This window comes from Balearica regulorum, chromosome 5 (assembly GCF_011004875.1).
Source record: "Balearica regulorum gibbericeps isolate bBalReg1 chromosome 5, bBalReg1.pri, whole genome shotgun sequence".
NCBI lineage: Eukaryota > Metazoa > Chordata > Aves > Gruiformes > Gruidae > Balearica > Balearica regulorum.
The window spans coordinates 42,497,411-42,521,740 of NC_046188.1; the positions used below are offsets into that span (position 1 = coordinate 42,497,411).

Here is a 24,330-nt window from a genome sequence, read left to right on the forward strand (position 1 = left end):
AGTCATAAATCTTTCCTGGACAAGACTAAAAATGGCAATTTTCTTGGAGAAAAAATGTATTTAATTTCTTTAAATGATCCATAAGACCTTGTCATGCTGCTCAGTGCTAGCAGTTTCTTTTCTAAGGTTGGTAGTAATGTGTGATAAAACCATGTACGCTTTCTAAACAGCGTAATTGTTGGTTGTAGTTAGGGATATAAGTACCGTAACCAGTTAAGGGCAACTCTGTAGTGAAGCTTTATAGTGGCAGTGGTGCCAGGATGACAGAGCTTAGCTGTGCAGTACAAATTTCTAACTCTAGGCAGTAAGTGATCCGGATTAATCATTAAATGATTTACTCCAAATGTACTACTTAGTGGAGCAGTACATTTAGGGGAGACACCTGTGCTCAAAACAGCTCATGGCTCCACCGTGTTGACATTGCAAAGTGTCCTCACAATTAACTTTCAGGCCTATTGCTCCTGTGATGCAATTCTTCATGCGTGACAGAAGACAGGCGGTAAAATGCACCCCCTTTTTGCCCCTGTTGCTGTTAACCGGGACGGTGCCCGGTTCTAGCGCTGTCTGCACCTCAACGCTCCCGTCAGCCGTGGGGGCGGCCGGGCCGGGCACCTCCGTCGTTTGGAGGGGAAGCCTCGCTGCGCTGCCGACCGGGGGCCGGTAGGGGGGCAGCGGTAGCTCCCTGCCGGCCCCCGCGGGGGCTGAGCGGGGCCTGGCCGCCCTGCGGTGGGGGACAGGCGGCGAGCTCTAACGGCGCGGCCCCGGGGGTGCCTGGTGGCGCCCGGCCGCCGTGCCCACCCTGCTCTTCCGGTGGCTCAAGGGCGAGAGCGCGTCACTTCCGGTACGCATCCACCTCCCCGCGCCGGCATCGCGAGAGCCCACCCCGCCTCGCGCGAGACTCGCTAGCTCACCCGGCCGCTTCGGCCGAGTCCCTTCGGCAATTTCCGTCACCGCCAGACTCTACCAATCGGCCGCGGGAGCGCATCGATGGGAGCGGGCCCCCCGCGGGCTGCGTGTGGGGACGGCGCCCGCGGCGTGGGCGCGGGGACCGTGCGGCGGCTGTGGCGACGCGAGCGGGGCGGCGGGGCCGAGGCGCGGGACCGGGGCGGCGGGGAGGTATGCGGGGCTCGATTGTTCAGGCCTGGCCATGGCGCCTCTCCTCCCCCCCGCCATGGCTCCCCGTGTCCCTGCTCCTCTCCTCTCAGTGAGCGAAAGTGGCCGCCGCCGCCGTCCCAGCGCCCGCAGCCGCCGCCTCCTCCTCAGCAGCAGCGCGGGCGCCATCTTGGCGAGGCAGGAGTCGAGAGCGCCCCGCGGCAGGAGACAGGCAGCGCCAGCCCCGGCAACGCGGGGCGAGAGGCCGGGTGGAGCGAGCGGGGGAGCGAGCCCAGGAGACACCCCCAGCCCCCTGTCGCCGCGGCCGCCGCGCCGAAGCCGGGCCCGTTACCCAGGTGAGCCACCGCCGCGACCGAGCAAGGACACGTCGGGCCGGGGCTACGAGAGGCGGTAGCGGGACCCCGCCTGGGCAGGCCGCGGCTTCACCCCCCAGCTAAGCGGCGGCCGCAGCAGCCGGGCCTCTTCTTAAAGGGACAGGCCCCTTCCCCGCCCTGCCCGCCGGATGCGCCCCGATATACCGGCGCAGGAGCCGCCCCTCCCCCACACCCCACACCCCCCCCCGCGCGGAGTGGCCGCCGGGCCCCCCCGCCACGCGCCGGGAAACGGGGGGGGGAGGGGAGGGGAGGGGGCGCGCGCCGGCGGACCCGGGCGGGGGTGGGGCGGGGGCGCCGTCGTGCACCTGCGGGCGCTCGTGCGCGCGGGGGGCGGCGGCGCGTGCGCGGGTGGTGGGGGTGGGGGGTGCGCGGCGAGGGCGGCAGCGCGGCCGGGCCGGGAGGGGCCGGGAGGGGCCGGGCCGGAGCCGCCGCCAGCGCCGCGTCACGGGGAGCGCAGCCGGCGGCGGGAGCGCGCCGCTTCCTGCGGGACCGGACGGGTCGGGTCGGCGGCGCCGCGTGGGTTTATAGACACCGGCCGCGAGGCTGGTCCCGCCGGCCCCCCCCCCCCCCCTCGGGGCGCCGGGGTGTCAGAGCGGGGGCTTCGGCCTGTGGCTGCCCCCCGGCTGCCCGGGGAAGGGCGGTCTCTGGGCGCTGCCGGCCCGGGCAGCCCCGTGTGCGTACGGTCGGCATGATGCAACGCTGCTGCTCCAACTCGGAGACTTCTCCTCAGTGCCCGGCTGTGTGAAGGCCTGGGCTCGTCACGAGCCCTGTCCGAATAGCGATTGGCATCTGCGGGAAGGTGGCGTGTGCCGCGTCCGTGTCGTTGTTGATGAAAAGTGCCTACCACGTGTGCGCAAAACATCGTTTAAGGTTACTAGAAAATACCTCTTTAAAGCTGTGGTATAAAGTCTAATCCTGTTTCACCGCAAACACGTACCCTAATACAATTTCTCCTGTGATTAGTATTATTTAGGGTTATACGTTCTTTTTGTTACCCTGTTGCTGATCTTGGGTGGTAAGTCTCCCTCTCAGCAGTGTTGTAGATCACAATAATCAATTTCTTTAACTTATTTTCTTCTTTGCGTGAAGAAAATGGTGCAAGTCAAGTTCCTTTTTTTAATAGCAAAATGTCTTTACGTGCATTATTAGAATTTTAGTTTTCTCTCAAGAGCAAATCCACTGCATGGATTTGTACAGCACATCTGATAGGCCTGTTTCTGGTCAACACTCATCTTTTTTTTAATTTACACAAATCAGAAATGATGTATTTGTGTTGTCATTCCTTTAACGCGTGTGTATAGGAGTACGTCATGAAACCCAGAGGTTGGTAAGATAGTGAGGGAAAAGTACAAGAAATAGGACTGTAGCTTGAACCTTTTCCCAATCTTTAAGGATATTCCCTGTAATTCGCTTCTAGTCCACCTCTCGCATGTATATTGTTAAAGTTGCTTAAAATACTGCCTTGCATTTCTTGACTGTTAAAATGAGCAAGTTTTGTTCCATTTGGGTATAACGTAATAAGCTGTAAATTCTGTAATAAGCATGCTGTTTGACAAGATAAATTAGATGCTAGGGATTGGTTTAGATGGCAAGAAGAAAATGGTCCTTTTAGAGCTTTCTTGGACATAGTTCCCTTTTTGTGGTCTGGGGTGGAGGGAGTAAAAACCAAACAAAACCGAAACATCCCTAGAGTTTGTATTTTGTGTACACAGGGAGAGGAGGAATGAAGCAATGGCAGTGTGTGAGGGTAACAGTTGGTGCTGTTATGTAGTGCAGAGAGCATGGATGCATCATCAGAGGTCTCCATAAATACTGTTAACTGCCCTTTGGGGACAAGGCTTACTCTAATTGAACAATTAAATAGTTAGGTTTGTTTTCCAGCCCGTCATTTTTCTGCTAGTTTAAACATGGAAGCAGAAGCTGTGACATGCCAACTTCTGTGTTCGGTATGTTTTGAGGTATTCTGTCATTCACTTATGGATATGCTTCCAATAAGTTTTTTGTAGAGCTGTATAGCTTTTTTTTTTTTTATTAATAATAAATCAGGCCCTATCTGTGACTCTTACGTTGGCAATTAGAAAATTCACAGCCTGTGCCCCACTGGCTCTTCTCCTCTGTATTTAAAAGCAATTAAAAGGTGGAACAGAGATGAATGAAATGCTGTCTCATTCCTTGGCAAATAATATAAAACCTTACCACAAAAGCAAAACAGCAAAGTAAAGTACGGTATATAGGACAGTATCTAGTTTTAACTAAATTTCATTACTCAGAAAAGCAATTAAAATGGCCTCTTTTTAATTTCAAACTAAAATGGAGTGAACTCCCACTTCACTTGTACATTTATTCATTCAACTTGAGTTTAGTGGAATCTGAGGACTTTAGGTTTATATGAAATATCCTCCTATCTGCTTTTTTAAAAGCAATAATCTCTTATGTATCAAAGTTATATTTAAGACACTGCCATAAAAATACTATATGATAATTGTATTTTGCTTTAAAACCTGGCATATAGTGTATTCTGGAAAATGGTTCAGTGTAACTATACATGTAGGTGTTTGCATCAGTCTGGAAAATCTCTCTTAAGTTGGGGTCCAAATGCAAAGCATGAAAAGACCACGTGTGGTAAAAAAACCCAGAAAACTGCTACAATTGTGAGGGAACTAAGATAGCATAGAAGGTTGTATTCTTACGGCCAGTTTTTAATCCTGCTTTATGGCTACAACTTTCAATGCTGTCAATAGGGATATGAGGAATGCTTACTTTCTGTATGTAAACGGGGATTTCAGGTTTTTGTCCACTTGAATGTTTTATCAGTGCTCTTACAGCGGTTGGGCAGAGGAGAGGTAAGAAACTGCTTTTGCACGCTGAAATAGTTGAACAAATGAGTGTGCTCACCTGCCAGCTGGTAACACTTCATATACATGAACTTAGTGTATGGCAGGCAAGACTAAATTAGTTTTACCTCCCTAATGTGCCTTGGATTTGTCATAGCCTAGGAAGGGGTACTGTGGGTTAGCTGCTATGTTGTACCTTATCCCTTCATGGCAGCTTGTGTTTGTGTATGTGCCCTCAGCTAGGAACATAGTTGTTAATGTTATTTACTGTAATGTTCGATGTTAATGTTAGGCATAAAGACAAGAAAAAGTAATCCCCTGGGCTTTACGTGAGATGTAGAGATGCCAGCAACTGAAGGAGAAGGAAAAAAAAAACAAAAAACCAGACTCCTGGAGGAAACACCGCTGTTTCAAACAACTATACAAAGCAAAACCTTTCTAACTTGTAGCTAGGCACAAGTGCCAAACTACACGCTTGCCACTTATGGCTCTCCTGCTTTAAATTTATAGCAGTAGCAAAAACTTGTTGGACTTCATTCAGAAATAGCCAGTGGTTATTTATTTAAACTGGGTGAATCCGCTTTTAAAGCTAAGCTGCTTCATGAGAGCGGTGTTTTTGCTGTTTGGTTGGTGTGGGTCAGTGACTATAAAACTTAGAAACCTTGTTATAAAACATATCTCTGCTCTCTGAGGATGTCCTTGGAGGATTCTTCTCCAATGCTGGGTGTTTGCTTACTGACTAGACCTTGTAATGGGCAGACTTGTAAAAACAGAGTGAGTAAAGAAGCCCCACATCTACATTAACATTGAACTAAGCAGTGTGATTTAAAACATGATAAGGAAGGCTTCTTCAGAACTGAACTTAGATCTTTAAAAAATATATATGATTATGAAGGTTATTTGTATGAAGTTGGTATATATATAACTAAACTAAGATCCTGCTGGTGGTATTTTACTTGTGCCTTTAATAATTCAAAGGGCCACGCGATACAATTAAATTATTTCAGTGTGAATTTCTGATTAAGACAGACTGTTAGGGGATTCAAAGTGCCAGCCGGGCAGTGCAGCAGCTATTTAGTTCCAAATGCCAGTTGCCTGAACTGTTACGACTCTAGGGGAGATGAAGGGACAAAACAAATAACTACTGAATTTAGTACTGAAACTTAACATAAAATTGGTGTATATTAGTAAGAAAGTCGTGATGGCAGAAGGATTACTCTGCAGCATCCAGTCATTTTACCACCTGTAACGCAAGTATTTACCTAAATACTACATAAAACCATTTTGAAAATCTGTATTTTTGCAATCTTCCTTAAACAGAGTAGGGAAAAGGATAGATTTCTTTCAAAAATGGTGAAGAAAAGTGGAATGAATGTCATCACCATGTAAATCCACTGTAGCAATGTTGTGTTGATGTCCTCAGCACTATTACCTATTGTAGCGGATCAGGCTGTTGTGTGCCTCTCACTTGTTCCCATCTTCTCTTGCTTCAGTATTCAAGCAGTTTTAGCCATTGGAAATTTTTGTTTCTTAACACCTAGAATGGGAACAAAAGAACAGAGAATAAAGAAGTGTCTGTCAATTAGCTTCCTGTATTATTACTTTGAGCAGCAGAGAAGCACTATGTGAGTGTTAGCATATAAATAAATGAAAGGCTGAATTCAATGGCTGAGCTATTGTTTTGGGCATTGTAATAGATTTAAGAATATTGTTAAGCTGTCCTGTGTTTGTTTATTTATTCGGTAGGCGGATACAGCCAGTAACTGTTTTGAGGATAAGAGTAATTAACTTCGTATCTACAGGAGCTTCTTGGGACAATTAAAATAGGAAGACAAACAAAAGCTTGTCTTTTTCTACGAGTGAAATGTAGAATATTTATACTATGTCAGCACAAGGAGGACTTTATTAAATGCAGAAATGTAAGGTTTCCTGATGTAGGAAGTAGTATTTAAGCACATAGGTATCTGAAAAAAGTACAGATGAGACAGGTACTTAGCATGTACAGATGCTAAAGTGCACACGCTTAGCATAGTGTACACAACAAGGGGATTAATGTGTTAAAATATGGAATGAAACCTCCTCTTAGCACTTACTGCAGTCATTGCAGACAGAGGGTATTACCACTTGCTTTCATGTTTGCCTGGGAACTCTGGGCGGTAGCAATGAGCCACTCCTGAGAAAATATCTTAGTTTTGTAATTACTAAACACATCTGATAGCACCTTCTTTTCATAGGGTCATTTACTTCCTACAAGTAAAGAAATAATCTTCTGCTGGGTTATCTCCTTAGCTGTATGAGCGTGGAGCCGGATGAGCACCATTGCCTGTGCGGAGGAGAGGGACTGATGCAGTCTCGATCCACTTAGACCAGAGCTTAGGCAAGTGCGTCTGGGCAGCTGGAAAAGCATCCAGTTACTCATTTTAGATCAGGAATACGACTGTTTCACCTCTGGCCTGTTTGCTGTCCTGCAATTAAAAACTCAACCTCAAATCTATCCTAATTCTTTCCCTTTATTTTGCTGTTAAGCTTGTATAGTTTTGTGAGGGCAAGGCTCATTGGGGTGCCAAAGAGTAGATTTGGTTTGTTAGCTTCCTTGGAGGCAGTGAATTCAGATTTTATTTCCCAGATATGGACACACCAACTGTGGAGAAGGTGTCGTCTTGGCTCCAGAACTTTGAAGAAAACCTCTGTACCTCCTCATCCCTATGGGCCAGCACGTTGGCTGTCAGAGGTACCCCAAGAAATCAGTCATCTCCTGCTCCGGTCAGAGGGAAAGGGAGCCCCAGGCATATGCCACGTGGTACGCTCTGTTTTTTCCTGAGTGACCAAGGGGAGGATGTGAGGAAATGCGACGGTGAACCCGCCTTTAAGTTGGAAGCCCATGTTCGTGAACTAAGAGGGCAGACAGCTGTTAAGAAGGGGACACCCAAGAAGGCCGTCAGCGTAGTTGCTACGGAGACACAAGAAGGCAGACAGCTATCTCCCAGATGTAAAATTAAAATCACCTCCCTTGATCCTAGTGAGGGGACTTCTGCTCTGTCACTGCGAGGGTCAGACAGTGAATACTCTGACCAGAACCAGGAATAGAGGGTCCCTGCCTTCAGCCAGGAGGAGGAAAGGGATGACTGGGTATACTGGACTGTGTGGATTCGATGGCCTGGCACATCAGACCCACAGAAGTATAAGGCTTTGGTAGGCACTGGTGCACAGTGTACACTGATACCATCAGGGTATAGGCGCACAGAAGGCATCTGGATCTCTGGAGTGACAGGGGGATGCCAAGAGCTGTCCGTATTGGAGGCTGAGGTGAGCTTAACAGGGGACAAGTGGGAGAAGGACCCCATTGTGACCAGCCCAGAGGCCCCTTGTATCCTTGGCATAGATTACCTCAGGAGAGGGTACTTCAAGGACCCAAAGGGGTACCGATGGGCTTTTGGTGTAGCCACTGTGAATGCAGAGAAGATCAAACAGTTATCTACCCTGTCTGGTCTGTCAGAAGATCCCTTTGTTGTGGGATTGCTGCAAGTTGAAGAACGACAGGTGCCAATTGCTACCAGGACAGTGCACCAGCAGCAAAATCGCACAAATCGAGACTCCCTGGCTCTCAGACATCCATGAGCTGATTCATCAACTAGAGAACCAGGCAGTCATCAGCAAGACTCATTCACTTTTTAATAGTCCCATATGGCCAGTGCAAAAGTCTGATGGAGGTTGGAGGTTAACAGTGGACTGTTGTGGCCTGAATGAAGTGACGCCACCACTGAGTGCTGCTGTAGCAGACGTGTTAGAGCTCCAATATGAACTGGAGTCAAAAGCAGCCAAGTGGTATGCTACAATTGACATCGCCAATGCATTCTTCTCAGTTCCTTTGGCAGCCGAATGGAGGCCACACTTTGTTTTCACTTGGAGGGGTGTCCAATATGCCTGGAATTGACTGCCCCAGGGGTGGAAGCATAGTCCTACTATTTGTCATGGACTAACCCAAATTTTTAAAGGACTGTGGTGGTTTACCCTCGGCTGGATGCCAAGTGTCCACCAAGCTGCTCTATCACTCCCCTCCTCAGCAAGGCAGGGAGGGGAGAAAATAAGATGGAGAAACAACCCCAAACTCGTGGGTCAAGATAAAGGCAATTTAATGTAGCTAAAGCAAAAAGCCACACACGGAAGCAAAGCAAAAAGCAAAAGATTATTCTCTACTTCCCATCAGCAGACGATGTCCAGCCACTTCCTGGGAAGTAGGCCTTCAGTATGCGTACTCCTTACTCCGGAAGACAAACATTGTAAAAAAAACCCGAATGCCCCCCCCCTGTTCCTCCCCCCGTCTCTCAGTTTCTTATTGCTGAGCAGACATCATACGGTATGGAATATCCCTTTGGTCAGTGTGGGTCAGCTGTCCTGGCTGTGTCCCCTTCCAAGATCTTGCCCACCCCCAGCCTGCTGCTGAGGGGGGAAAAGAAATGTTGTAGAGACAGCCTTGATGTGTGCTGGCACTGCTCAGCGGTAGCCAAAACACTGGTGTGTTATCAACACCTTGCTAGCTACCAATACACAGCACAGCACCATGAGGGCTGTTGTGGGGAGAATTGGCTCCATCTCAGCCAGACCCAATACAGCTTCCTTGGAGGCAGTGAATTCAAATGAAGTCCTGTGTGCTTTGTGCCCCTTGGGGCATGTTTCTTTCCTGCAGTGCCTCGAGGATAGGCAGTGCCATTAAATGTAGAGTTTTGGGAAGGAGGTTTTCTGCAAAGAGCAGACAGGTGAAAGATGCCTTGTGGTTCTGAGTAAAATCATTAAACAAGGGTTGCACATGACATTTTGGCTGGGAAAGTAAAATAACACCATGTTAACATAACACATGCTCTTGTGGACGGATACGTTTTGAAATGGAAAAGGGATCACCATACTTTTTCTGGTATGATACTAGGGATTGACTCTTGCTCCTATAACATATATCATTTTTATTGGTGATCTGAAAGAACACCACTTGCACCTTCTTGGTGTCCTTTTCTATTTCCTCCTGAATGATTTCTTCAATCGGAGGCACAAGTTTCATGTTTCCTCTCATTTTTCTAACCTCTTTATTTTTTTCATGGCCCTGTCTCTTGGAAGACAGCTTTTGATTTTAGGGTGGGGTTTTTTCAGATGACTGTTAAGCAATATAGATAAAAGTTTCTTGGAAAGCTTGAATCTTAATACCTTTATCATAGGGAAATCTTTCAGGTCCTTTGTTCTGTCTGTTAACCTCTGCTAGCAATGGGTATTTGGTAGCAGAGGTCAATCATTCCATTGCTGTCAGGTATATGAAGATGTAGCATATAGAAAGCTGAAGCTAGATAGCTTCAGTCTAAAAATAAGTTTTAAATGAGGCCTGTTATCCCATCTAACAACTTTTGGCATGCTGTTGTTCATTCTGTATGGGTAAAGATGTTAACTCAAGGCTAGATGTTTATTAAGAAATAATAAAATTTGCTCCTGTTCAACCACAGCCATTAGTCTCAAGGTGCTAATCACTTATCGTAGTTTTTTGTAACTTTAGAAGTTCTGAACCTGTTCTGTAATTTTTGAGAAAAAAAGACTTGGATGAAGTCAGATGCTAGTTTTCGGACTGTATATGTGAAGAGAGAACAGTTTGAAGACCAGATACTCAGTCTGTGTTTTCACTTATATAAGCTTAAAACAATTTAGTTATTAACAGTTTAATAATTGAACAAATATAAAATGTTTTGCATTAATGTGAAGTTTGCTTCAGGTTTTGTAGTATTTTTAAGAAGTGATAGAAACCAGAAGAATGCTTCAGAAGAACAATTAAAGTCTTTCAAAAGCTGACTGGTTTTATTTTTGTCCTCCACCAGAAGCAAAAGCTTAAGGCATTTTTTTGTTAGTAAATAACATCATACTTAGGGTATTGACAACACTTTTGTTTACACAGTAACAACTGTGACTTTGGAAATATTTTAAAATTATCTTTCTCATTATTATTATAACAATGATGACATCTCTTGTAATTGAGGAAAAATAAAATTCCAGTTGACAGAGGTATTACTGTAACAATTGTTATGACATGTTTTGTAGTTGAAGGAAAATAAAATTGCAGTTGACAGAGCAATTAACTGTTTTGATAGTTTTGTTTTTAAAGTACTTGTTATGCAAATATTATAGAGGAGATGTGTTTGGGTTTTTAAGAATCTAAAATCCTGAGAACAAATAAAAAACTGAAAATCAGACAAGCTATTTTTACTAGTTGACAAAATATAAAGCTAGAGTATGTTCTAAATTTGTAAATATAAAAAGTATGTAATAAATTGCTAATTATGCACTACTTTTTCTTTAATAAAGGTAACAGTTGAATTTTAGAATGGAAGGTTTTTTGGTGCTGTGAACTGAATGGTAAAACCAACAGAAGAACAATATTTTCAGTAGTTCTTTCTTCTTGGAGTAAGTTTGTATATATGATTCAACTTAAGAATAATAATTTAATTGCTTTCATTCAGCTTTCATGATACATAGCTGCCCTTCGTTCAGAGTTAAACATGTTATCTTTAATAGTGATGAAAGTTTACTTTAGATGTTCAAGGACTGGCTTCATTGTGCTTTGCATTTCTGTCTCACCACTTGGATTATCACACTAGGTCAGTGCAGTGCTCATTCCTATCAAACAGCATCCACAAAGTCAGAAAACAGAAAACCAAGAATCTAGGTTTTGGCTACCGTAATACCGTGTTGGAAAGTTTAGCATGAATTTCTGTTTGTTTGTTGAATATACCTATTAACTGCAACCTAAGCTTTTTCCCCAGAACTCCCTTGGTTATGTCTTCTGTGAAATGTTAGCATTTGCTGTAGCATGCAGTAGATTTGCTTGCTCATTGAGTTCGTTCCTTTCAGAGGTGGTGGTGGTGATGACCATTGTTTCTTCTTAACAGCTGTGTGTTCAGAGGCACCTGTGCATGAGGAGAAGTTTGTTCTATGGCCTCAGAGCTGGGTGCCAGGGAGGATGGCAGCTGCTCAGAGCTGGCAAAACCCCTTTATCTGCAATATCTGGAGAAAGCTCTGCAACTGGATCAGTTTTTACGACAGACGTCTGCCATCTTTAACAGGAGTATATCCAGGTACCAAAACCATTTCAATTTTCCATTGGGAATACCAAGGAAAGACATTTTTATTACATTGTTTCCAGCAACACCATATTAAGGGTTTAGTTGTGATTTGTTCATTATAAACTCTTCTCCTTTAAAGATTTTGCACTGCTCTTCTCTTAGCTCGCACTGATAATTCAGTATGTTGCCAGCCCAGGTACACATTAGCGCAATGTTTTAAGCTCTTTTTCATAGCTGAGTGGCCAAAACTTTCTTTGTCTGCAAAAAGTAGGATGAAGAAGCACTAAGTTGATTTTTCAGGGACATAGCTAGTAGCCATAAGTGAAATGCAAAGACTGTTGTCAGACGCAGTATTTGTGTGCAAGTTGTAGCAGCGAGAAATGAGTCGTCAAGGTACGTTTCTGTCCTAAAGCAATCGACATTTAATTTCATCAGTGTTTTGGAACTGTAAACAGAACTGATAACTGTATGGCTAATAGATAACAGGTGTATTTACAATCATGTGTTAAGATCCACGCAAGGAGTAGAAAAAGTATAGCTTTATATTTTTCACATGTACATCCTCAGTAGTGCTGAGGATGACAATATTGCGCTTTGTTTTTTCTTGATATTAGTTTCTTGCTTAGTTCATGCTTCTCAAATTAGATACCTAGTTAAAGACTAAAGGTGCGGGTTGATGATATAGCCAGGCTGGTCTGATGATTGACTGTTGCTGAGGGGTTAACGGGAAATTCTTAACAGCAGTATTTCTAATGTGTAAAATTACATCTGAAGTGATATCAATTCTCACACCTTTAGACAAATGACCACGTGTAAGAAAGTTTCATGGGCATCTCTTCTTTTGAATATTTTCCTTTCTTTGCCACCATGTTACGTATCTTCTTGTAGCGATGAAAGTGAAGATGGATTGGATGACAATCCTTTGCTGCCTCAGTCTGGGGATCCCCTGATGCAAGTTAAGGAAGAACCTCCAAACTCTTTGCTTGGGGAGTCTTCTGGAGCAGGGAATTCCGGGATGCTGAATACGCATTCCCTGAATGGAGTACTGCAGCCAGGTAGGCATGCACTAGGTTGAATCTGCTTTCTTTGGGATAAGCTGGGAAAAGCATTATCTCTTAAGGACTTTATTTGTACTTTTTCTCTAAACAGAACCAAAGTCTGAAAAAGGGAGCTTGTATAACTTTTCCAAACTGAAAAAGAGCAGAAAGTGGCTGAAGGTAAGAATATTGGAAAGAAATACAGCTGTTATGAAATCTGTGAGTGGAGTCCTAGTTCCTATAGACAGTGGTGAGTGATTCCATCTTGTCATCTGATGTATGTCATGGTGTAGAACCATGTAAGCAAGCAAACAGCAACAAGAAAATAAGTTGAGCACTGGTCAGAGCATTACCTCAAATTACCACAAATACAGTTTCCAAATACTGTAAGTTTACAGTACATTTACAGTAAGTTTGTTCTCATCTCAATAGTCCATTTAATTTTACTTAACGTGTACTACTGAGAGCTCAGAAAGCTAGACTAATATGTTTTAAGAGCTGCCCTAAATCATGTGATGCAATTTAATTGATGCAAAATCTCACACTGAAAAGGAAGCATAAGGTGATATAGACATGTAGTAATGTTTTGTGTTGCTGAAAAGAGGGCTCCGAAGGAATTCTGTAGTCTTGTTCTATATTGGCTTGGTTTTTGCTGCACTTTTTTTTTTTTTAATGTAACTAGAGCTAGTGTCCCTTGCTAAGAAGAAAGGGATTTTTTTGTGTTTTGGTTTTTTTCCATTAAGAAAAAACACTTACCAAAGCAAAAAATACATTCTACAGAGGCTTCTCATTTTGGACATGGAGAAAAAGAAGAGTATGTGATAGTTGATAATGAATATTTTATTAGACTTTGGGTAGAACAAAATAGAATTACAGTCTCTGCAGATTTGAGGCTTTCATTTTGATCGTGTAGCAAAATGGACGGTAGACATTTCAATTCTGGTGAGCAGCAGCATTGTAGTTAAATTTCACAGTGAGTATACATTCAGAAACTTGAAGTAATTTTAGTACACTGCCCAAATTAAAACAAGCTATTATGAAATATATTAAATGGACATTTGAGGCTCAGCTGAAAATTTGTTTCTAAGATGAACTCAGTACAAGGTCCAAATGAGGATGGAAGGGGAGAGTGGAATGGTGGCTTTATGCCGTCTTCACATGTTCATTGTACTGTAGCCTTCCCCTAGGTGGGAAAAACAGGTTGTCAACAGGTCAGACAAGAGCCAGACCTGCTGCAACTGATGTGGGCGGAAGTGGTAGAATAGCAGGACAAATTACAAATGGGGTAGGAAGGCATCACAGAATGCCCCTACTGGTATCCTGGATTTTCTCACCACTGAAAAGAGCATTCTGAGACCACAAACAGGCGAAGTGGATTCTGAAATGACTTAACTATCACCAAACTAACAGAAAACTACCTCCCCGAAATCAGAAAATGTGTATCGGATTCACTGCTACACAGTACTGTACCTCAAAAAACTCTCATTCAATTGAGTTATTTCAGATGGAGGATACTTTGTAAATGCTAATTATTGTCGTTGGGCCAGGCCTGCAGCCCTTTATTAGGTAAAGGCTCAAGAGTGCTTTGCATAAATAAACAATTCAGTGTAGGGACTTGTGATTATTAAATTAGTTTCCGTTTATTCTTGTTAGAGTATCCTTCTGAGCGATGACTCCAGTGATACAGATTCACTAAGTGATGAGGATGGGGAGGAGGAAGAAGAATTTTCTCTTTCAAGGGAGGAACTTCACAATATGCTGCGATTACACAAATATAAGAAACTGCATCAAAGTAAATATAGCAAAGACAAAGAGGTAAAAATTTTTACATTTCCTTGATTTTTATTCTTTTCTTTAGCTGTGTTATTCTAACTGCTCTTACATTTTTCTGAAAAATAGTAATATTTTGTAGACTAGAAAATATCCTGTTCTTTGGTAGACAAGAACAATCTAACATCAGTTTCAGACAAGGGTTATTTAAGTAATTACATACAGACTGAAAAACTGTGATGCCTTACGCTGAGAATCTGTCAGTAATTTGTGTAGCTAGTACTGGCACATGTGTTATATATAGCTTCCACAATGCTCTATCCCAGTCACTAGAGCAAATATAGGGTGCTAGAATGCAAGATTTGGATAATGTACATGAAAACTGAGGTGCTGTGGGTTAAATTTTAATACAGGTAGTAGCTGCTGTTCAAAACTAAAATTGTATATTTAAACCTAAAAGAGTGTACTTGCATCATCATTGAGGTGATGAGTAGTAAGGTGATGTTTATCTTCTTGAAAGGGAGTCCCTAGTTTTCTTCCTTACTGTTTTCTGTCATTCTTTGGGGTTTTACTTGACTTTCTTTTTTTCTTTCTTACCTTTCTTTTTATATTTTGGGTTTTCTTCTCATACTCTCTTTTCCCCCCCTCTTACAAGAAAATAGTCTGCTGCATTTTTGCATTATTCTTAATATTAGGCCAAATTCTATGACTCTTTTGATTCTAATAATATATTTCTTCAAATTATAAGGGCTTTATTTTCATTGCTGTTTTGAATTGCACCGGACAGTGGTCTCAGATGAAGGAAATCATCCTATTCTGCTGTCGGAGGATGTGTCTGAAATTAAAATTTGTCTTCTTGTTTCATGTTCTTTCGAAATTTCTCTGGAAGAGTGGAGAAATATTTTCCCACCCAGGTCTTCGTTTCTGTCCACTTCTTTCCTTTGTTTACTTGTTAAGTTCTAAACTGAGATTGTGTTAGCTTCTTGAAATATTACATTAACTATACAATTGTTCATACGCCAATTTTTTACACAGGTCATAACTTTTGTTAGATTTTACACAAATATTTATTTCCAGTCTAGTAAGAAATAACATCCAGTGAAAATAACCAGGGTATTGTCAGATGAGCAGTACACAGTTATGGGGGGGAGGGAGGGGAACACATCTGTCCAAAACAAGTTTGTTTATGCTGATGTTCTCACCTTTCAAAAGTCTTTCATTAACTTGATAGTAAACTTAGATTTTAAATAGTTTAATTTTGGACCTGTACTGTCTCGAATTTGTTTATACATAACCTGTATATAGTTCTTTAATATTTTAGTTGAATAATGCTTGGAATATACTGACCGTTTTGATAATTCGGGAAAAAAATGCTGAGGCAGCTGTATTTTTACTGGATAATCTGACTGTTCAAGTTGTTTGCCCTTGTGTAAATCTTTTAAATGCCTTTTATCTAAACCTGTCCTTTGACATCCTTCAGAATGCATAAAGTAGAACATGTATCTGATTTGGGAATGCAGGCAGAACAAATAGGGGGTTCATGATTGGACCACTTCATGTGATGTGCTGTCTTGCAGGGCAGCACCCATATGGAAAGATAGAGCAGTATGTTTTGAAAGTGTAAGCTTCATTGCCCACTCTCCCCCTCTTACTGAATGGGGTGGGCTTGGCTCCATGTGTGGAACTTGGGCGTCACCTCAGGAGTAGTGTTTTCACTTTGGACACTGTATGATGCTTGATAACAATGCTAAATACGGCGAAGTGCATGTTACCTGATCTCTTATTTATGATCAAGATCTGAACTTGTTTACTTGCTGTCTCTGTTATCTGCTATATCTGTTTTCCATTACTGTGCTCATTTTCATCCATTTCAGTTGCAGCAATATCAGTACTACAGTGCAGGACTGCTGTCTACACATGATCCTTACTATGAGCAGCAGCGCCATCTGCTAGGGCCCAAGAAAAAGAAATTTAAAGAAGAGAAAAAATTAAAAGGTAAAGTCACTAACCTTGTTTTTAAATGGCTGCTGTGATTAAACGTCTTTCCTACATTATTTCCTTTGAATAAACATAAATGTTCAAAACTTTTGGGTTTTGCCTGGAAATAACCCAGTTCTGTCAAAGGAAAAAAATCTTTAGAAAATACCATGCTTTATCTTCGGGCTTTTAGAAAGCTAGGGTGAAAAAAAGGAATGTGAATTGAGAGTTCAGGGCTTTAGATTTTCTTTGTGTACCTCTGAATCTAGAATAAAAGAGTTATTCAGTAAGTACCTTATAGCTTTACTCATTGCTTGGGAATCCATAAATGGAGTTGTGTATTGTGGCCCATTTACTCAAGAGTTTTTTGAAAACACAGTAGTTCCTTGAAAAGTGTAAGAACTTATCCAGTACCTAATGCAGTTATTCTTGAATATGTAATTCTAGTGAACAAGAAATGATAGGGAGTGCAAGTGTTTTCTGGAAATTAGGGGGAACTCAGAATTGATGTCCAGTGTGAGTTAAAATAGAATTACTTCTGTAATATCTCAGCTGGAGTTTCTCAGATGCACGTTTGCCAGGAAGTACAGTTTCCTTGCTTGATTGAGCTGGCAGCAGCTGTAAATCTGTAAGGAAGCAGGAAGAGAAGGCTATGAACTGTCAGCGTAAGGTGAATTCTCTCTAGTGCAAGTACTTAAGTTTGAGCTGTGTTTTAAGGGCGCTATTTTGGGCTTCCTTCCTTCCTATCTTTCTGCAAGTTCCTTTGTGTATTTTTTTCTCCACTAATCTTGTAGCATCCATGATTTTGCATACTCACAAAGAATATTTTTAATATCTGATACCAGTATCAGTTTCCTCCCAAAGGTGGTATCTGTAATACATGAGAACATGCCGATCTATTTCAACTGCTAAGAAGTTTGGTTTGAGAATTATCCTACCAAATGCTAATGTTGTTACCTTTAAACGTCTTACCTTTACATGTCTTTAAGTAGAATTTTACCACAAAGCAGAGACATTGCACCAGGTCCCAGACATTTTAACTCCTAAGGCATGTTTCCTTGGGTGGAAAAATTGCATTTCACCACTGTATTTATTAAACATGAAAATCTTTCCATTATAAGGTAATGAGGAAATATCTACTATGATAAACGGATGGTACTAGAATTGGCAGACATGGATAAGTTTGGGGGTTTTTTGTTGGTTCTACACATAAATTGACTAGGATAGCTTACTTAGGAAAGATACCTGACTAAATGTATCCCAAAAATAGAAAAAGAAATTTATTTTTGTGGTCATTGTTGCCATGTAGGCAAGTTGAAAAAAGTAAAGAAAAAGAGGAGACGGGATGAAGAACTGTCTTCAGAGGAGTCACCACGACGCCACCATCACCAGACCAAAGTTTTTGCCAAATTTTCTCACGATACACCACCACCTGGGTCCAAGAAAAAGCATTTGACTATTGAGCAACTTAATGCACGTCGGCGGAAAGTGTGGCTTAGCATTGTTAAAAAGGAGCTGCCAAAGGTGAGCTTGGCTAATGGCACTATGTCAGTGATGATGTTGGCAAGAAAGTGAAATAGAAAATTAACTTAGTGAAGAGTGGACACTTGGAAAAACGGAGTGAACTAAGACCTGATTTTTCTGGTAGTCGTTAATGACCAAACCGATACTCTGTAATCGGTAAGCAGTGTAGTTCAAATTTCTTACCACCAATGATATCTAAGTGGATCATGCAGTGCTTTGCCACTGCTTTCATTTGGCTATACAACCCTTTTATATGAATAGTACAGTAAACTCTAGCAGCTACTCCTACTAATCTACAGGAAAGCAATGTAGAGCAAACCAATACCTAGGGTTTATGTAAGGTTCAGGAAAGGAGTGTTTCAATCATTGTTATGTGTGGTTTTTGAAACGTTTCAGAAGCAGTCTAGGGAAAAGCATTTGTGTCATTTAAAGGACGAATTTCAGGCACGTTTGAAATGGAAAGCTGTGTTCACTGTCTCTGGTTTTCTGAGATCTGATCAGAGTGGACCTTACAACCTGCTTTTTGGAGTTTGCAGTTAACAGACTTTGAATTCTAGGAAGTTGAATGAATGATAGCTAGAGCAGCGTCCTTTATGAATTTAGATGCCAGGCGAAGGATACATGCATCATGATAGACCTCAAAAGACTGATTTTGATCCTGTGAAGAACACAGGATCTACGTTAATCCTTAACATCTTTGGGAAACAGTGGAAATTGTTGTTGTTTACTTCAGTGATAACAGTGGAATAAGAGAACCTTGCTTTGCAATAGTAGTAGCTAGAGAAATGATCCTGAAAAAGGAGGTGTTTTACATGCTTCCTTCAGCAGTTGGAATACATTTATATATGCCTTCAATATTTAAGGATAAAAAGCTGTTTACGTCAAGATAAAAAATACTCACAGTACCTGTACCCAATTCTACAATAGTGTGCATGGCTGAGGATGACACGGTGTATCTGCTGAAGACTGGATAGTGATCTTTTAAAATACTGTGAAGCTATTACCGTTTAACTAATTGAAGATGATATTCTTTTATAGGCATACAAACAAAAAGCCTCGGCCCGCAACCTTTTCCTAACCAACAGCAAAAAGGTAAGTGTTGTTTAGCTTTATACTGTTACTTGTAGTGGATGTAATAAGCAGACTGTAACCTCTCTGTTTCTTCTGTTTCTTATAGTACTGACTATGCTAGCAGGGCAGTATAGGAGAAAGCATTGTATAGAAGTAATTTGTCATTTAGTATAAGGCTTTTCCTTTTTTACATGTATCATTTTGCCATGTTCCATAAGTAACAGATGAAAAGAGCAATGTGAATTTCTTTCATGAGATCTTTGTGGCTTTCATAAGATTTAGTTTGTACATTTTTAATTTACTGATCTTTGATCCAATAAATTAGTGACTTCTGTACACTTTGGCTTTTGAACTGCCCACCTATCCACTAGCTAGAATCTGCTGGTTTAAGCATTCTTGTTTAAATCAAAGGGGCTCTTGAAATATTAAAAGTGTTAATTTACATAAATATATGTAGGAGCTGAGATAAAAAATAGAGCAATTTTCTGCTTAAGTGATTGCAAAAGGAATCTATCTCCTCATCAGAGTCTTCTCTGAGAAATGTCATTCTTTCTACCTAGAAGGCTTTACTTTAGGAATGCTTGGTAATGGCTTTCTGAGCACTTTTCAAGTGTTACACTCAAGTGTCTGATTCATTTATATGGCTAATGAAAAGGTAATCAAGTATATGGCTGAGAATAATCAGAGACAAGATGATGTAGGAAATTTTCCCTTCTATATATACATTATCAAGAAAGGGAGCGTTTTCTGTGTAAAGGATGCAGAAAACAGGACCTGCATGTATATATTAAGAAACTTTCTGTAGGTAGGTCCTCTTCTGTGGTCCTCCTTAGCTAGCAGAGTGGCTTTCTTTGTGATGTCTGGGCAAATATCCTGTGATTGTTGTATTTGTGGGTATCACAAATTACATTTAGCAACAAGTGGTGCAGCGGACTTAAGAGGTTTTGAAATTCTTCTATTTTTTGTTTTCGTTTTGTTTGATCATTTGAAATCTGTGTTGGAATTGTTGATGTGCAAATTTTAGTGGAGGGAGAAAACCTGTCACAAACATCAAACCCAGCAATTTTGACCGCTATGACAATAGCATTAATTTATTTATACTAGAATGAAAAATTACAATGTATTATGCTTCTTCATGAGATGGTAGGAAAATTGTAGGATACTGCTCCACTTTTCAGTGTATTAACATGTGAATGGGATTGTATTCCACCAATAGTGCTATTATAGCAGCCTTATTAAAACAGTGGGAAAGCGTGGGTACCACAGAAAAGTGTCTCAAATAGATGAGTCAGAGTTGCAGGCAGCCCTTGAATTCTGCTCTCCTGTGTTCCTTTCAAGGACCTACCCAATCAAACCTAGATCAATCCTTTAAGTACCACACCATGCTGAAACTGTCTTCAGGTTTTGTCTTCACCATCTCAGGAGGTTTTTGGAAGTTCACGTTCTCTTGTGACATTTCAAAAGCATTACTGCTGAGTAAAGTAACACAGTGTTTCTCTTCTGAAGGATCAGACTTGGTTGTAATTAAAATTGATGTTTATTGCTGGCTTTCTTAAAAATCTACCCATTTTACCACTGTTTCCAAAATGTTATTTCGCTCTAGCTTGCCCATCAGTGCATGAGAGAGGTACGTCGAGCTGCTATCCAGGCCCAGAAAAACTGTAAAGAAACTCTACCACGAGCACGTCGTCTTACCAAGGAGATGCTTCTCTATTGGAAAAAGTACGAAAAGGTGGAAAAAGAACATCGTAAACGAGCTGAGAAAGAGGCTCTGGAGCAACGCAAGCTGGATGAGGAGATGAGAGAGGTACAACAAAAACACAGATTGCTGATACTTAATCTCTTGAGAAGACAGAGAAGTGACCAGATAATTTGAGTTTCTAAATCCAGGCCATGAAATTCAGTTATTTGTTCTGATTCAGCGGTATTCCACATATTTCTACTGTTATCTTAAAATTCTTTACATAATTCTTCTGATGTTAGCTAGAGGTGATAAAGAAAGCCTTCAAGCTCCATAAATTCTTTACAAGTGAATGAAATGGAGGAAGGGATTAGACAGGCAGTGTCTCACAGACATACGTAACTCAGTAAGGGCCAGGCTTTTGTGATGGTTTGTACATCATTCTGGGTACAGAAGGCAAGCTACCTTTTCATTCACTGAATTTTCTTTTTTTTTTTTTTTCCTCTTTTTCCCACCCTGCTGTAAACTGATGTCATCATTTATATATGAGGCACAGAATTTTTCTGCAATTGCTTTTTTGTTGGCCAAGTGACAGCCTCATGGACTCCCTTAACAGAATAATAGGGGCTGAATTTAAGAAAAAGCTTTCTTGCCAAAGCTCTCTAATGGATTTATGGTTATTAGCTCACATGTGTAGTGATGAGCTAAGGCTGAATCTTTAGAATACCTTATGTTTAGTTTTATGCTCAAATTATGCTTTTATTTATTGTGTTCCTCTCATTCTTGCAAGTACATAAGCATTTTGTGAAGGTTTCCGCTGACTTAGATTAATAGACAACTTCTAAGTATAGCATTTTTTTTCACCAGAACCTAAGAACAAACAGATTTTCTGCAACATCTTACTGAACCATGATAATATCTCAACTGTATTACCTAGTATTCTACCATATTTCTCTTTACTAGTAAAGAACAGAATGTTGGAGTTATGTTGTCATGAGAGGGGTTTTTTTAGCTGTTCAGTTCTTTTACTGTAGACCACTAAAATCTTGTTTATTTTTGTCAATCTTTTAAAGTGTAAACAAAACTTTTAAACTTTCTTTTATTAGATTATGGTATTCTTTGCTGATTACTGAATTTAAAATAACTTTTCATTTACAACTATTTTGTATTTTAATGGTGGCGGTCAGTGTTCTTACATGCAAATAGTATTCTAGTGTTTTGATATTACAGTGATGTGCATAATTAATCTGGATTAATTGTTGATATATTATTACATTAATTTTTTTGTTTAATTACATTTTAAACATTAATCCTTTGTCCTGGTTTTTTTGGTTGTTTGGGGTTTTTTTTTTCTTAATCTGTGTTTTGTGTATGCTCTTCTCTTAGGCCAAGAGGCAGCAGCGAAAACTTAACTTCCTGATCACACAAACTGAATTATATGCCCATTTTATGAGTCGTAAACGAGATATTGGACATGATGGAATACAGGAGGAAATCCTACGCAAACTGGAAGACAGCTCTACCCAAAGGCAGATTGATATTGGTGGAGGAGTAGTGGTCAACATCACCCAAGAAGATTATGGTAAGCAATTCATATACAAACTTTCCTGTGCACTGTTTTGAAATTTACTGTATTCTGCACCTTATCGCGCAAACTTACTATTTCAAGCACAAAATCTTTCTATTCTATGTGAGAAGCACTGCCATAATTACTGGAATTTACCTGTGTGTTAATTTGGGTGGTTACTGCTGCAGAGCTCTAACACGGAGATGTTGTTTTCAGATAGTAACTATTACAAGGCCCAAGCTCTGAAGAATGCTGAGGATGCTTACCAGATTCATCAGGCCCGGGTATGTATTCTTTGGATCCATGAAGTGGAGGAGAAAGAGTAATTGGTAAAGGCCACAGAACCAGGATCTTTCATAGCGGTCGAGTAGGTTTGTTTAATCCTGGGTGCTACATTTTAATTTAATTCCATTGCCGTTTTCTGTGCTAAACAGCTAGAAAAACAGAATATAAGGATTTGGGTGATAGGAACAGGCTTGTTTTCTGATAGTTTCTGGCAGACATCCTATGTCTTAATGTGAAGTGTAAAGCCTTTTTTCGTATACAGTTTCTTGATAAATTAGTATGTTTGTCATCTTATGCATACTTTCCTCTTCCTATTTAGACCAGATCATTTGATGAAGATGCAAAGGAGAGTCGGGCAGCTGCTTTACGAGCTGCTAACAAGTCTGGTACTGGCTTCGGAGAAAGCTACAGTTTAGCAAACCCGTCTATCCGGGCAGGAGAGGATATTCCACAGCCTACTATTTTCAATGGAAAACTGAAAGGTTACCAACTGAAAGGCATGAATTGGCTGGCCAACCTATATGAGCAGGTATCTTAGTACATCTTGCAAATTTTTAAAAGTTCTAGGATTATTTAAGTCATTAGAGTAAACCTGATCAAAAAAAATTAACGGTTTTAACAAAAGACCACGCATACTAGATCTGTAATGTCTTTAGAAGAAAGTAAAATATTACATGAGCCGCATATCAGTATTCTTGATTGTTTAGGAAATAACAACTTTGAATGGGGCATTACGTTCAAAATTATTTATGTGGATGTTTATACAACTGTTTATCACTTAGATTATACACTGAGGAAACTTTTGCTGCTCAGAGCTGCATACTGTTTCAGGCTTTGGTCTGCTGGTAAACTGCAGGCAGCCTTGTCCCAGCATACTTAGTTGGCAATGTGATTGCCAAGTGCCAACAGGCTGAGGAAAAACACCAGCCAGAGAAATGAATGAAAGTGCAGTTGAGATAAATTATCTCTTGGTAAAAGACATAAGAGACAATAAGGTGTTTCAGAGTTGTTACACTGGGGCTGCTTCCCCTAAATTCAGTGGCAACCATTCTGCTAGTCCTGTATGCATTAAATAGTAGTAAGCTGAAAGGTGTTCATTTCTGGATCTTTTGCAGGGCATCAATGGAATCCTGGCAGATGAAATGGGTCTGGGTAAAACAGTACAAAGTATTGCTCTTCTTGCACATCTGGCTGAGGTAGGTGGATTATAGCTTATTCCTGCTCACTGTGCTTGATAGAAGATGCATGCTTTTCACGTGTTTGAAATGAATTCTAGATTATAAAGCTTAAATGCCTTAAAAGACATTTTAGCTATGGTGTTTCCCTTTGTTTTAAAGCTGCGCCTTTGAAAGGGGGTGTGTCTGTGTAGATACCTGTGTGTGTATGTATATATATAAACAGAAATGGAATTTTCATTTATTCACAGAGTAATACCATTTCATTTGCGCTTAACGTGAAAGCCTGATAAGAGAACAAGATGTAGACTTCATGGTTCACTGACTTGTACAAATCAGAGACTTGTAGAAATGAAGCCCAAGTTCTGAGCTTCATGGCAATCAGCGTGGATTTCCATATTTGTGGTTTTTTTCAGGAAGCATAGTTATTTTTCTGTGCCAGGGCAGACAAACAAAAAGGAAAAAGCAACAGGAGCTTACTTCTTTATGCAGAAATAGGTATCTTTCTTTTAAAAAAAAAAAAGAGTCTTGGTTGGCATCCAGTCACTTGCCTTAAATAGGAGATATCAACCAAGTGATATTGAGAGCAGAACTAGCTGCAGTAGTGACCAAATGACAATTATGTGCATTTGTTTGTGTTCCTTTTGATACTAGTTCACTGGCGCTATCAACCGCAATAGTGGAAGAGTGTGCAGAGCCAAAGGCTCTTGAGCTCATCCATGTGGAAGGGATAACAGGCTTGTCATCTTGTTTCACTGCTACTTGAGATTTTTGGAAGCCTACACAGGGTTTTTACTTTTTCTGGCTCTCCCTTCTGCAGGCCAGCTT

General features: G+C 41.2%; 1 protein-coding gene across 2 annotated transcripts in view; it reads left to right on the forward strand.

Moving 5' to 3' along the window:
- The first annotated feature begins 1,143 nt into the window (after positions 1-1,143).
- INO80 (INO80 complex ATPase subunit) overlaps positions 1,144-24,330 on the forward strand; it is a 73,414-nt gene continuing 50,227 nt past the window's right edge. Inside the window, exons 1-13 of one of the 2 annotated variants that reach the window (XM_075754480.1) lie at positions 1,144-1,448; positions 11,242-11,427; positions 12,304-12,470; positions 12,565-12,632; positions 14,106-14,267; positions 16,097-16,217; positions 17,509-17,723; positions 18,762-18,815; positions 20,398-20,601; positions 21,862-22,057; positions 22,259-22,326; positions 22,647-22,856; positions 23,443-23,523. In XM_075754480.1, the coding sequence (XP_075610595.1) occupies positions 11,285-11,427; positions 12,304-12,470; positions 12,565-12,632; positions 14,106-14,267; positions 16,097-16,217; positions 17,509-17,723; positions 18,762-18,815; positions 20,398-20,601; positions 21,862-22,057; positions 22,259-22,326; positions 22,647-22,856; positions 23,443-23,523 (1,689 nt within the window). In that variant the 5' untranslated portion in view covers positions 1,144-1,448; positions 11,242-11,284. Of the gene's footprint in view, positions 1,449-1,952; positions 2,358-11,241; positions 11,428-12,303; positions 12,471-12,564; positions 12,633-14,105; positions 14,268-16,096; positions 16,218-17,508; positions 17,724-18,761; positions 18,816-20,397; positions 20,602-21,861; positions 22,058-22,258; positions 22,327-22,646; positions 22,857-23,442; positions 23,524-24,330 lie in introns of those variants that run through there. The other variant, XM_075754481.1, reaches the window with a different exon arrangement.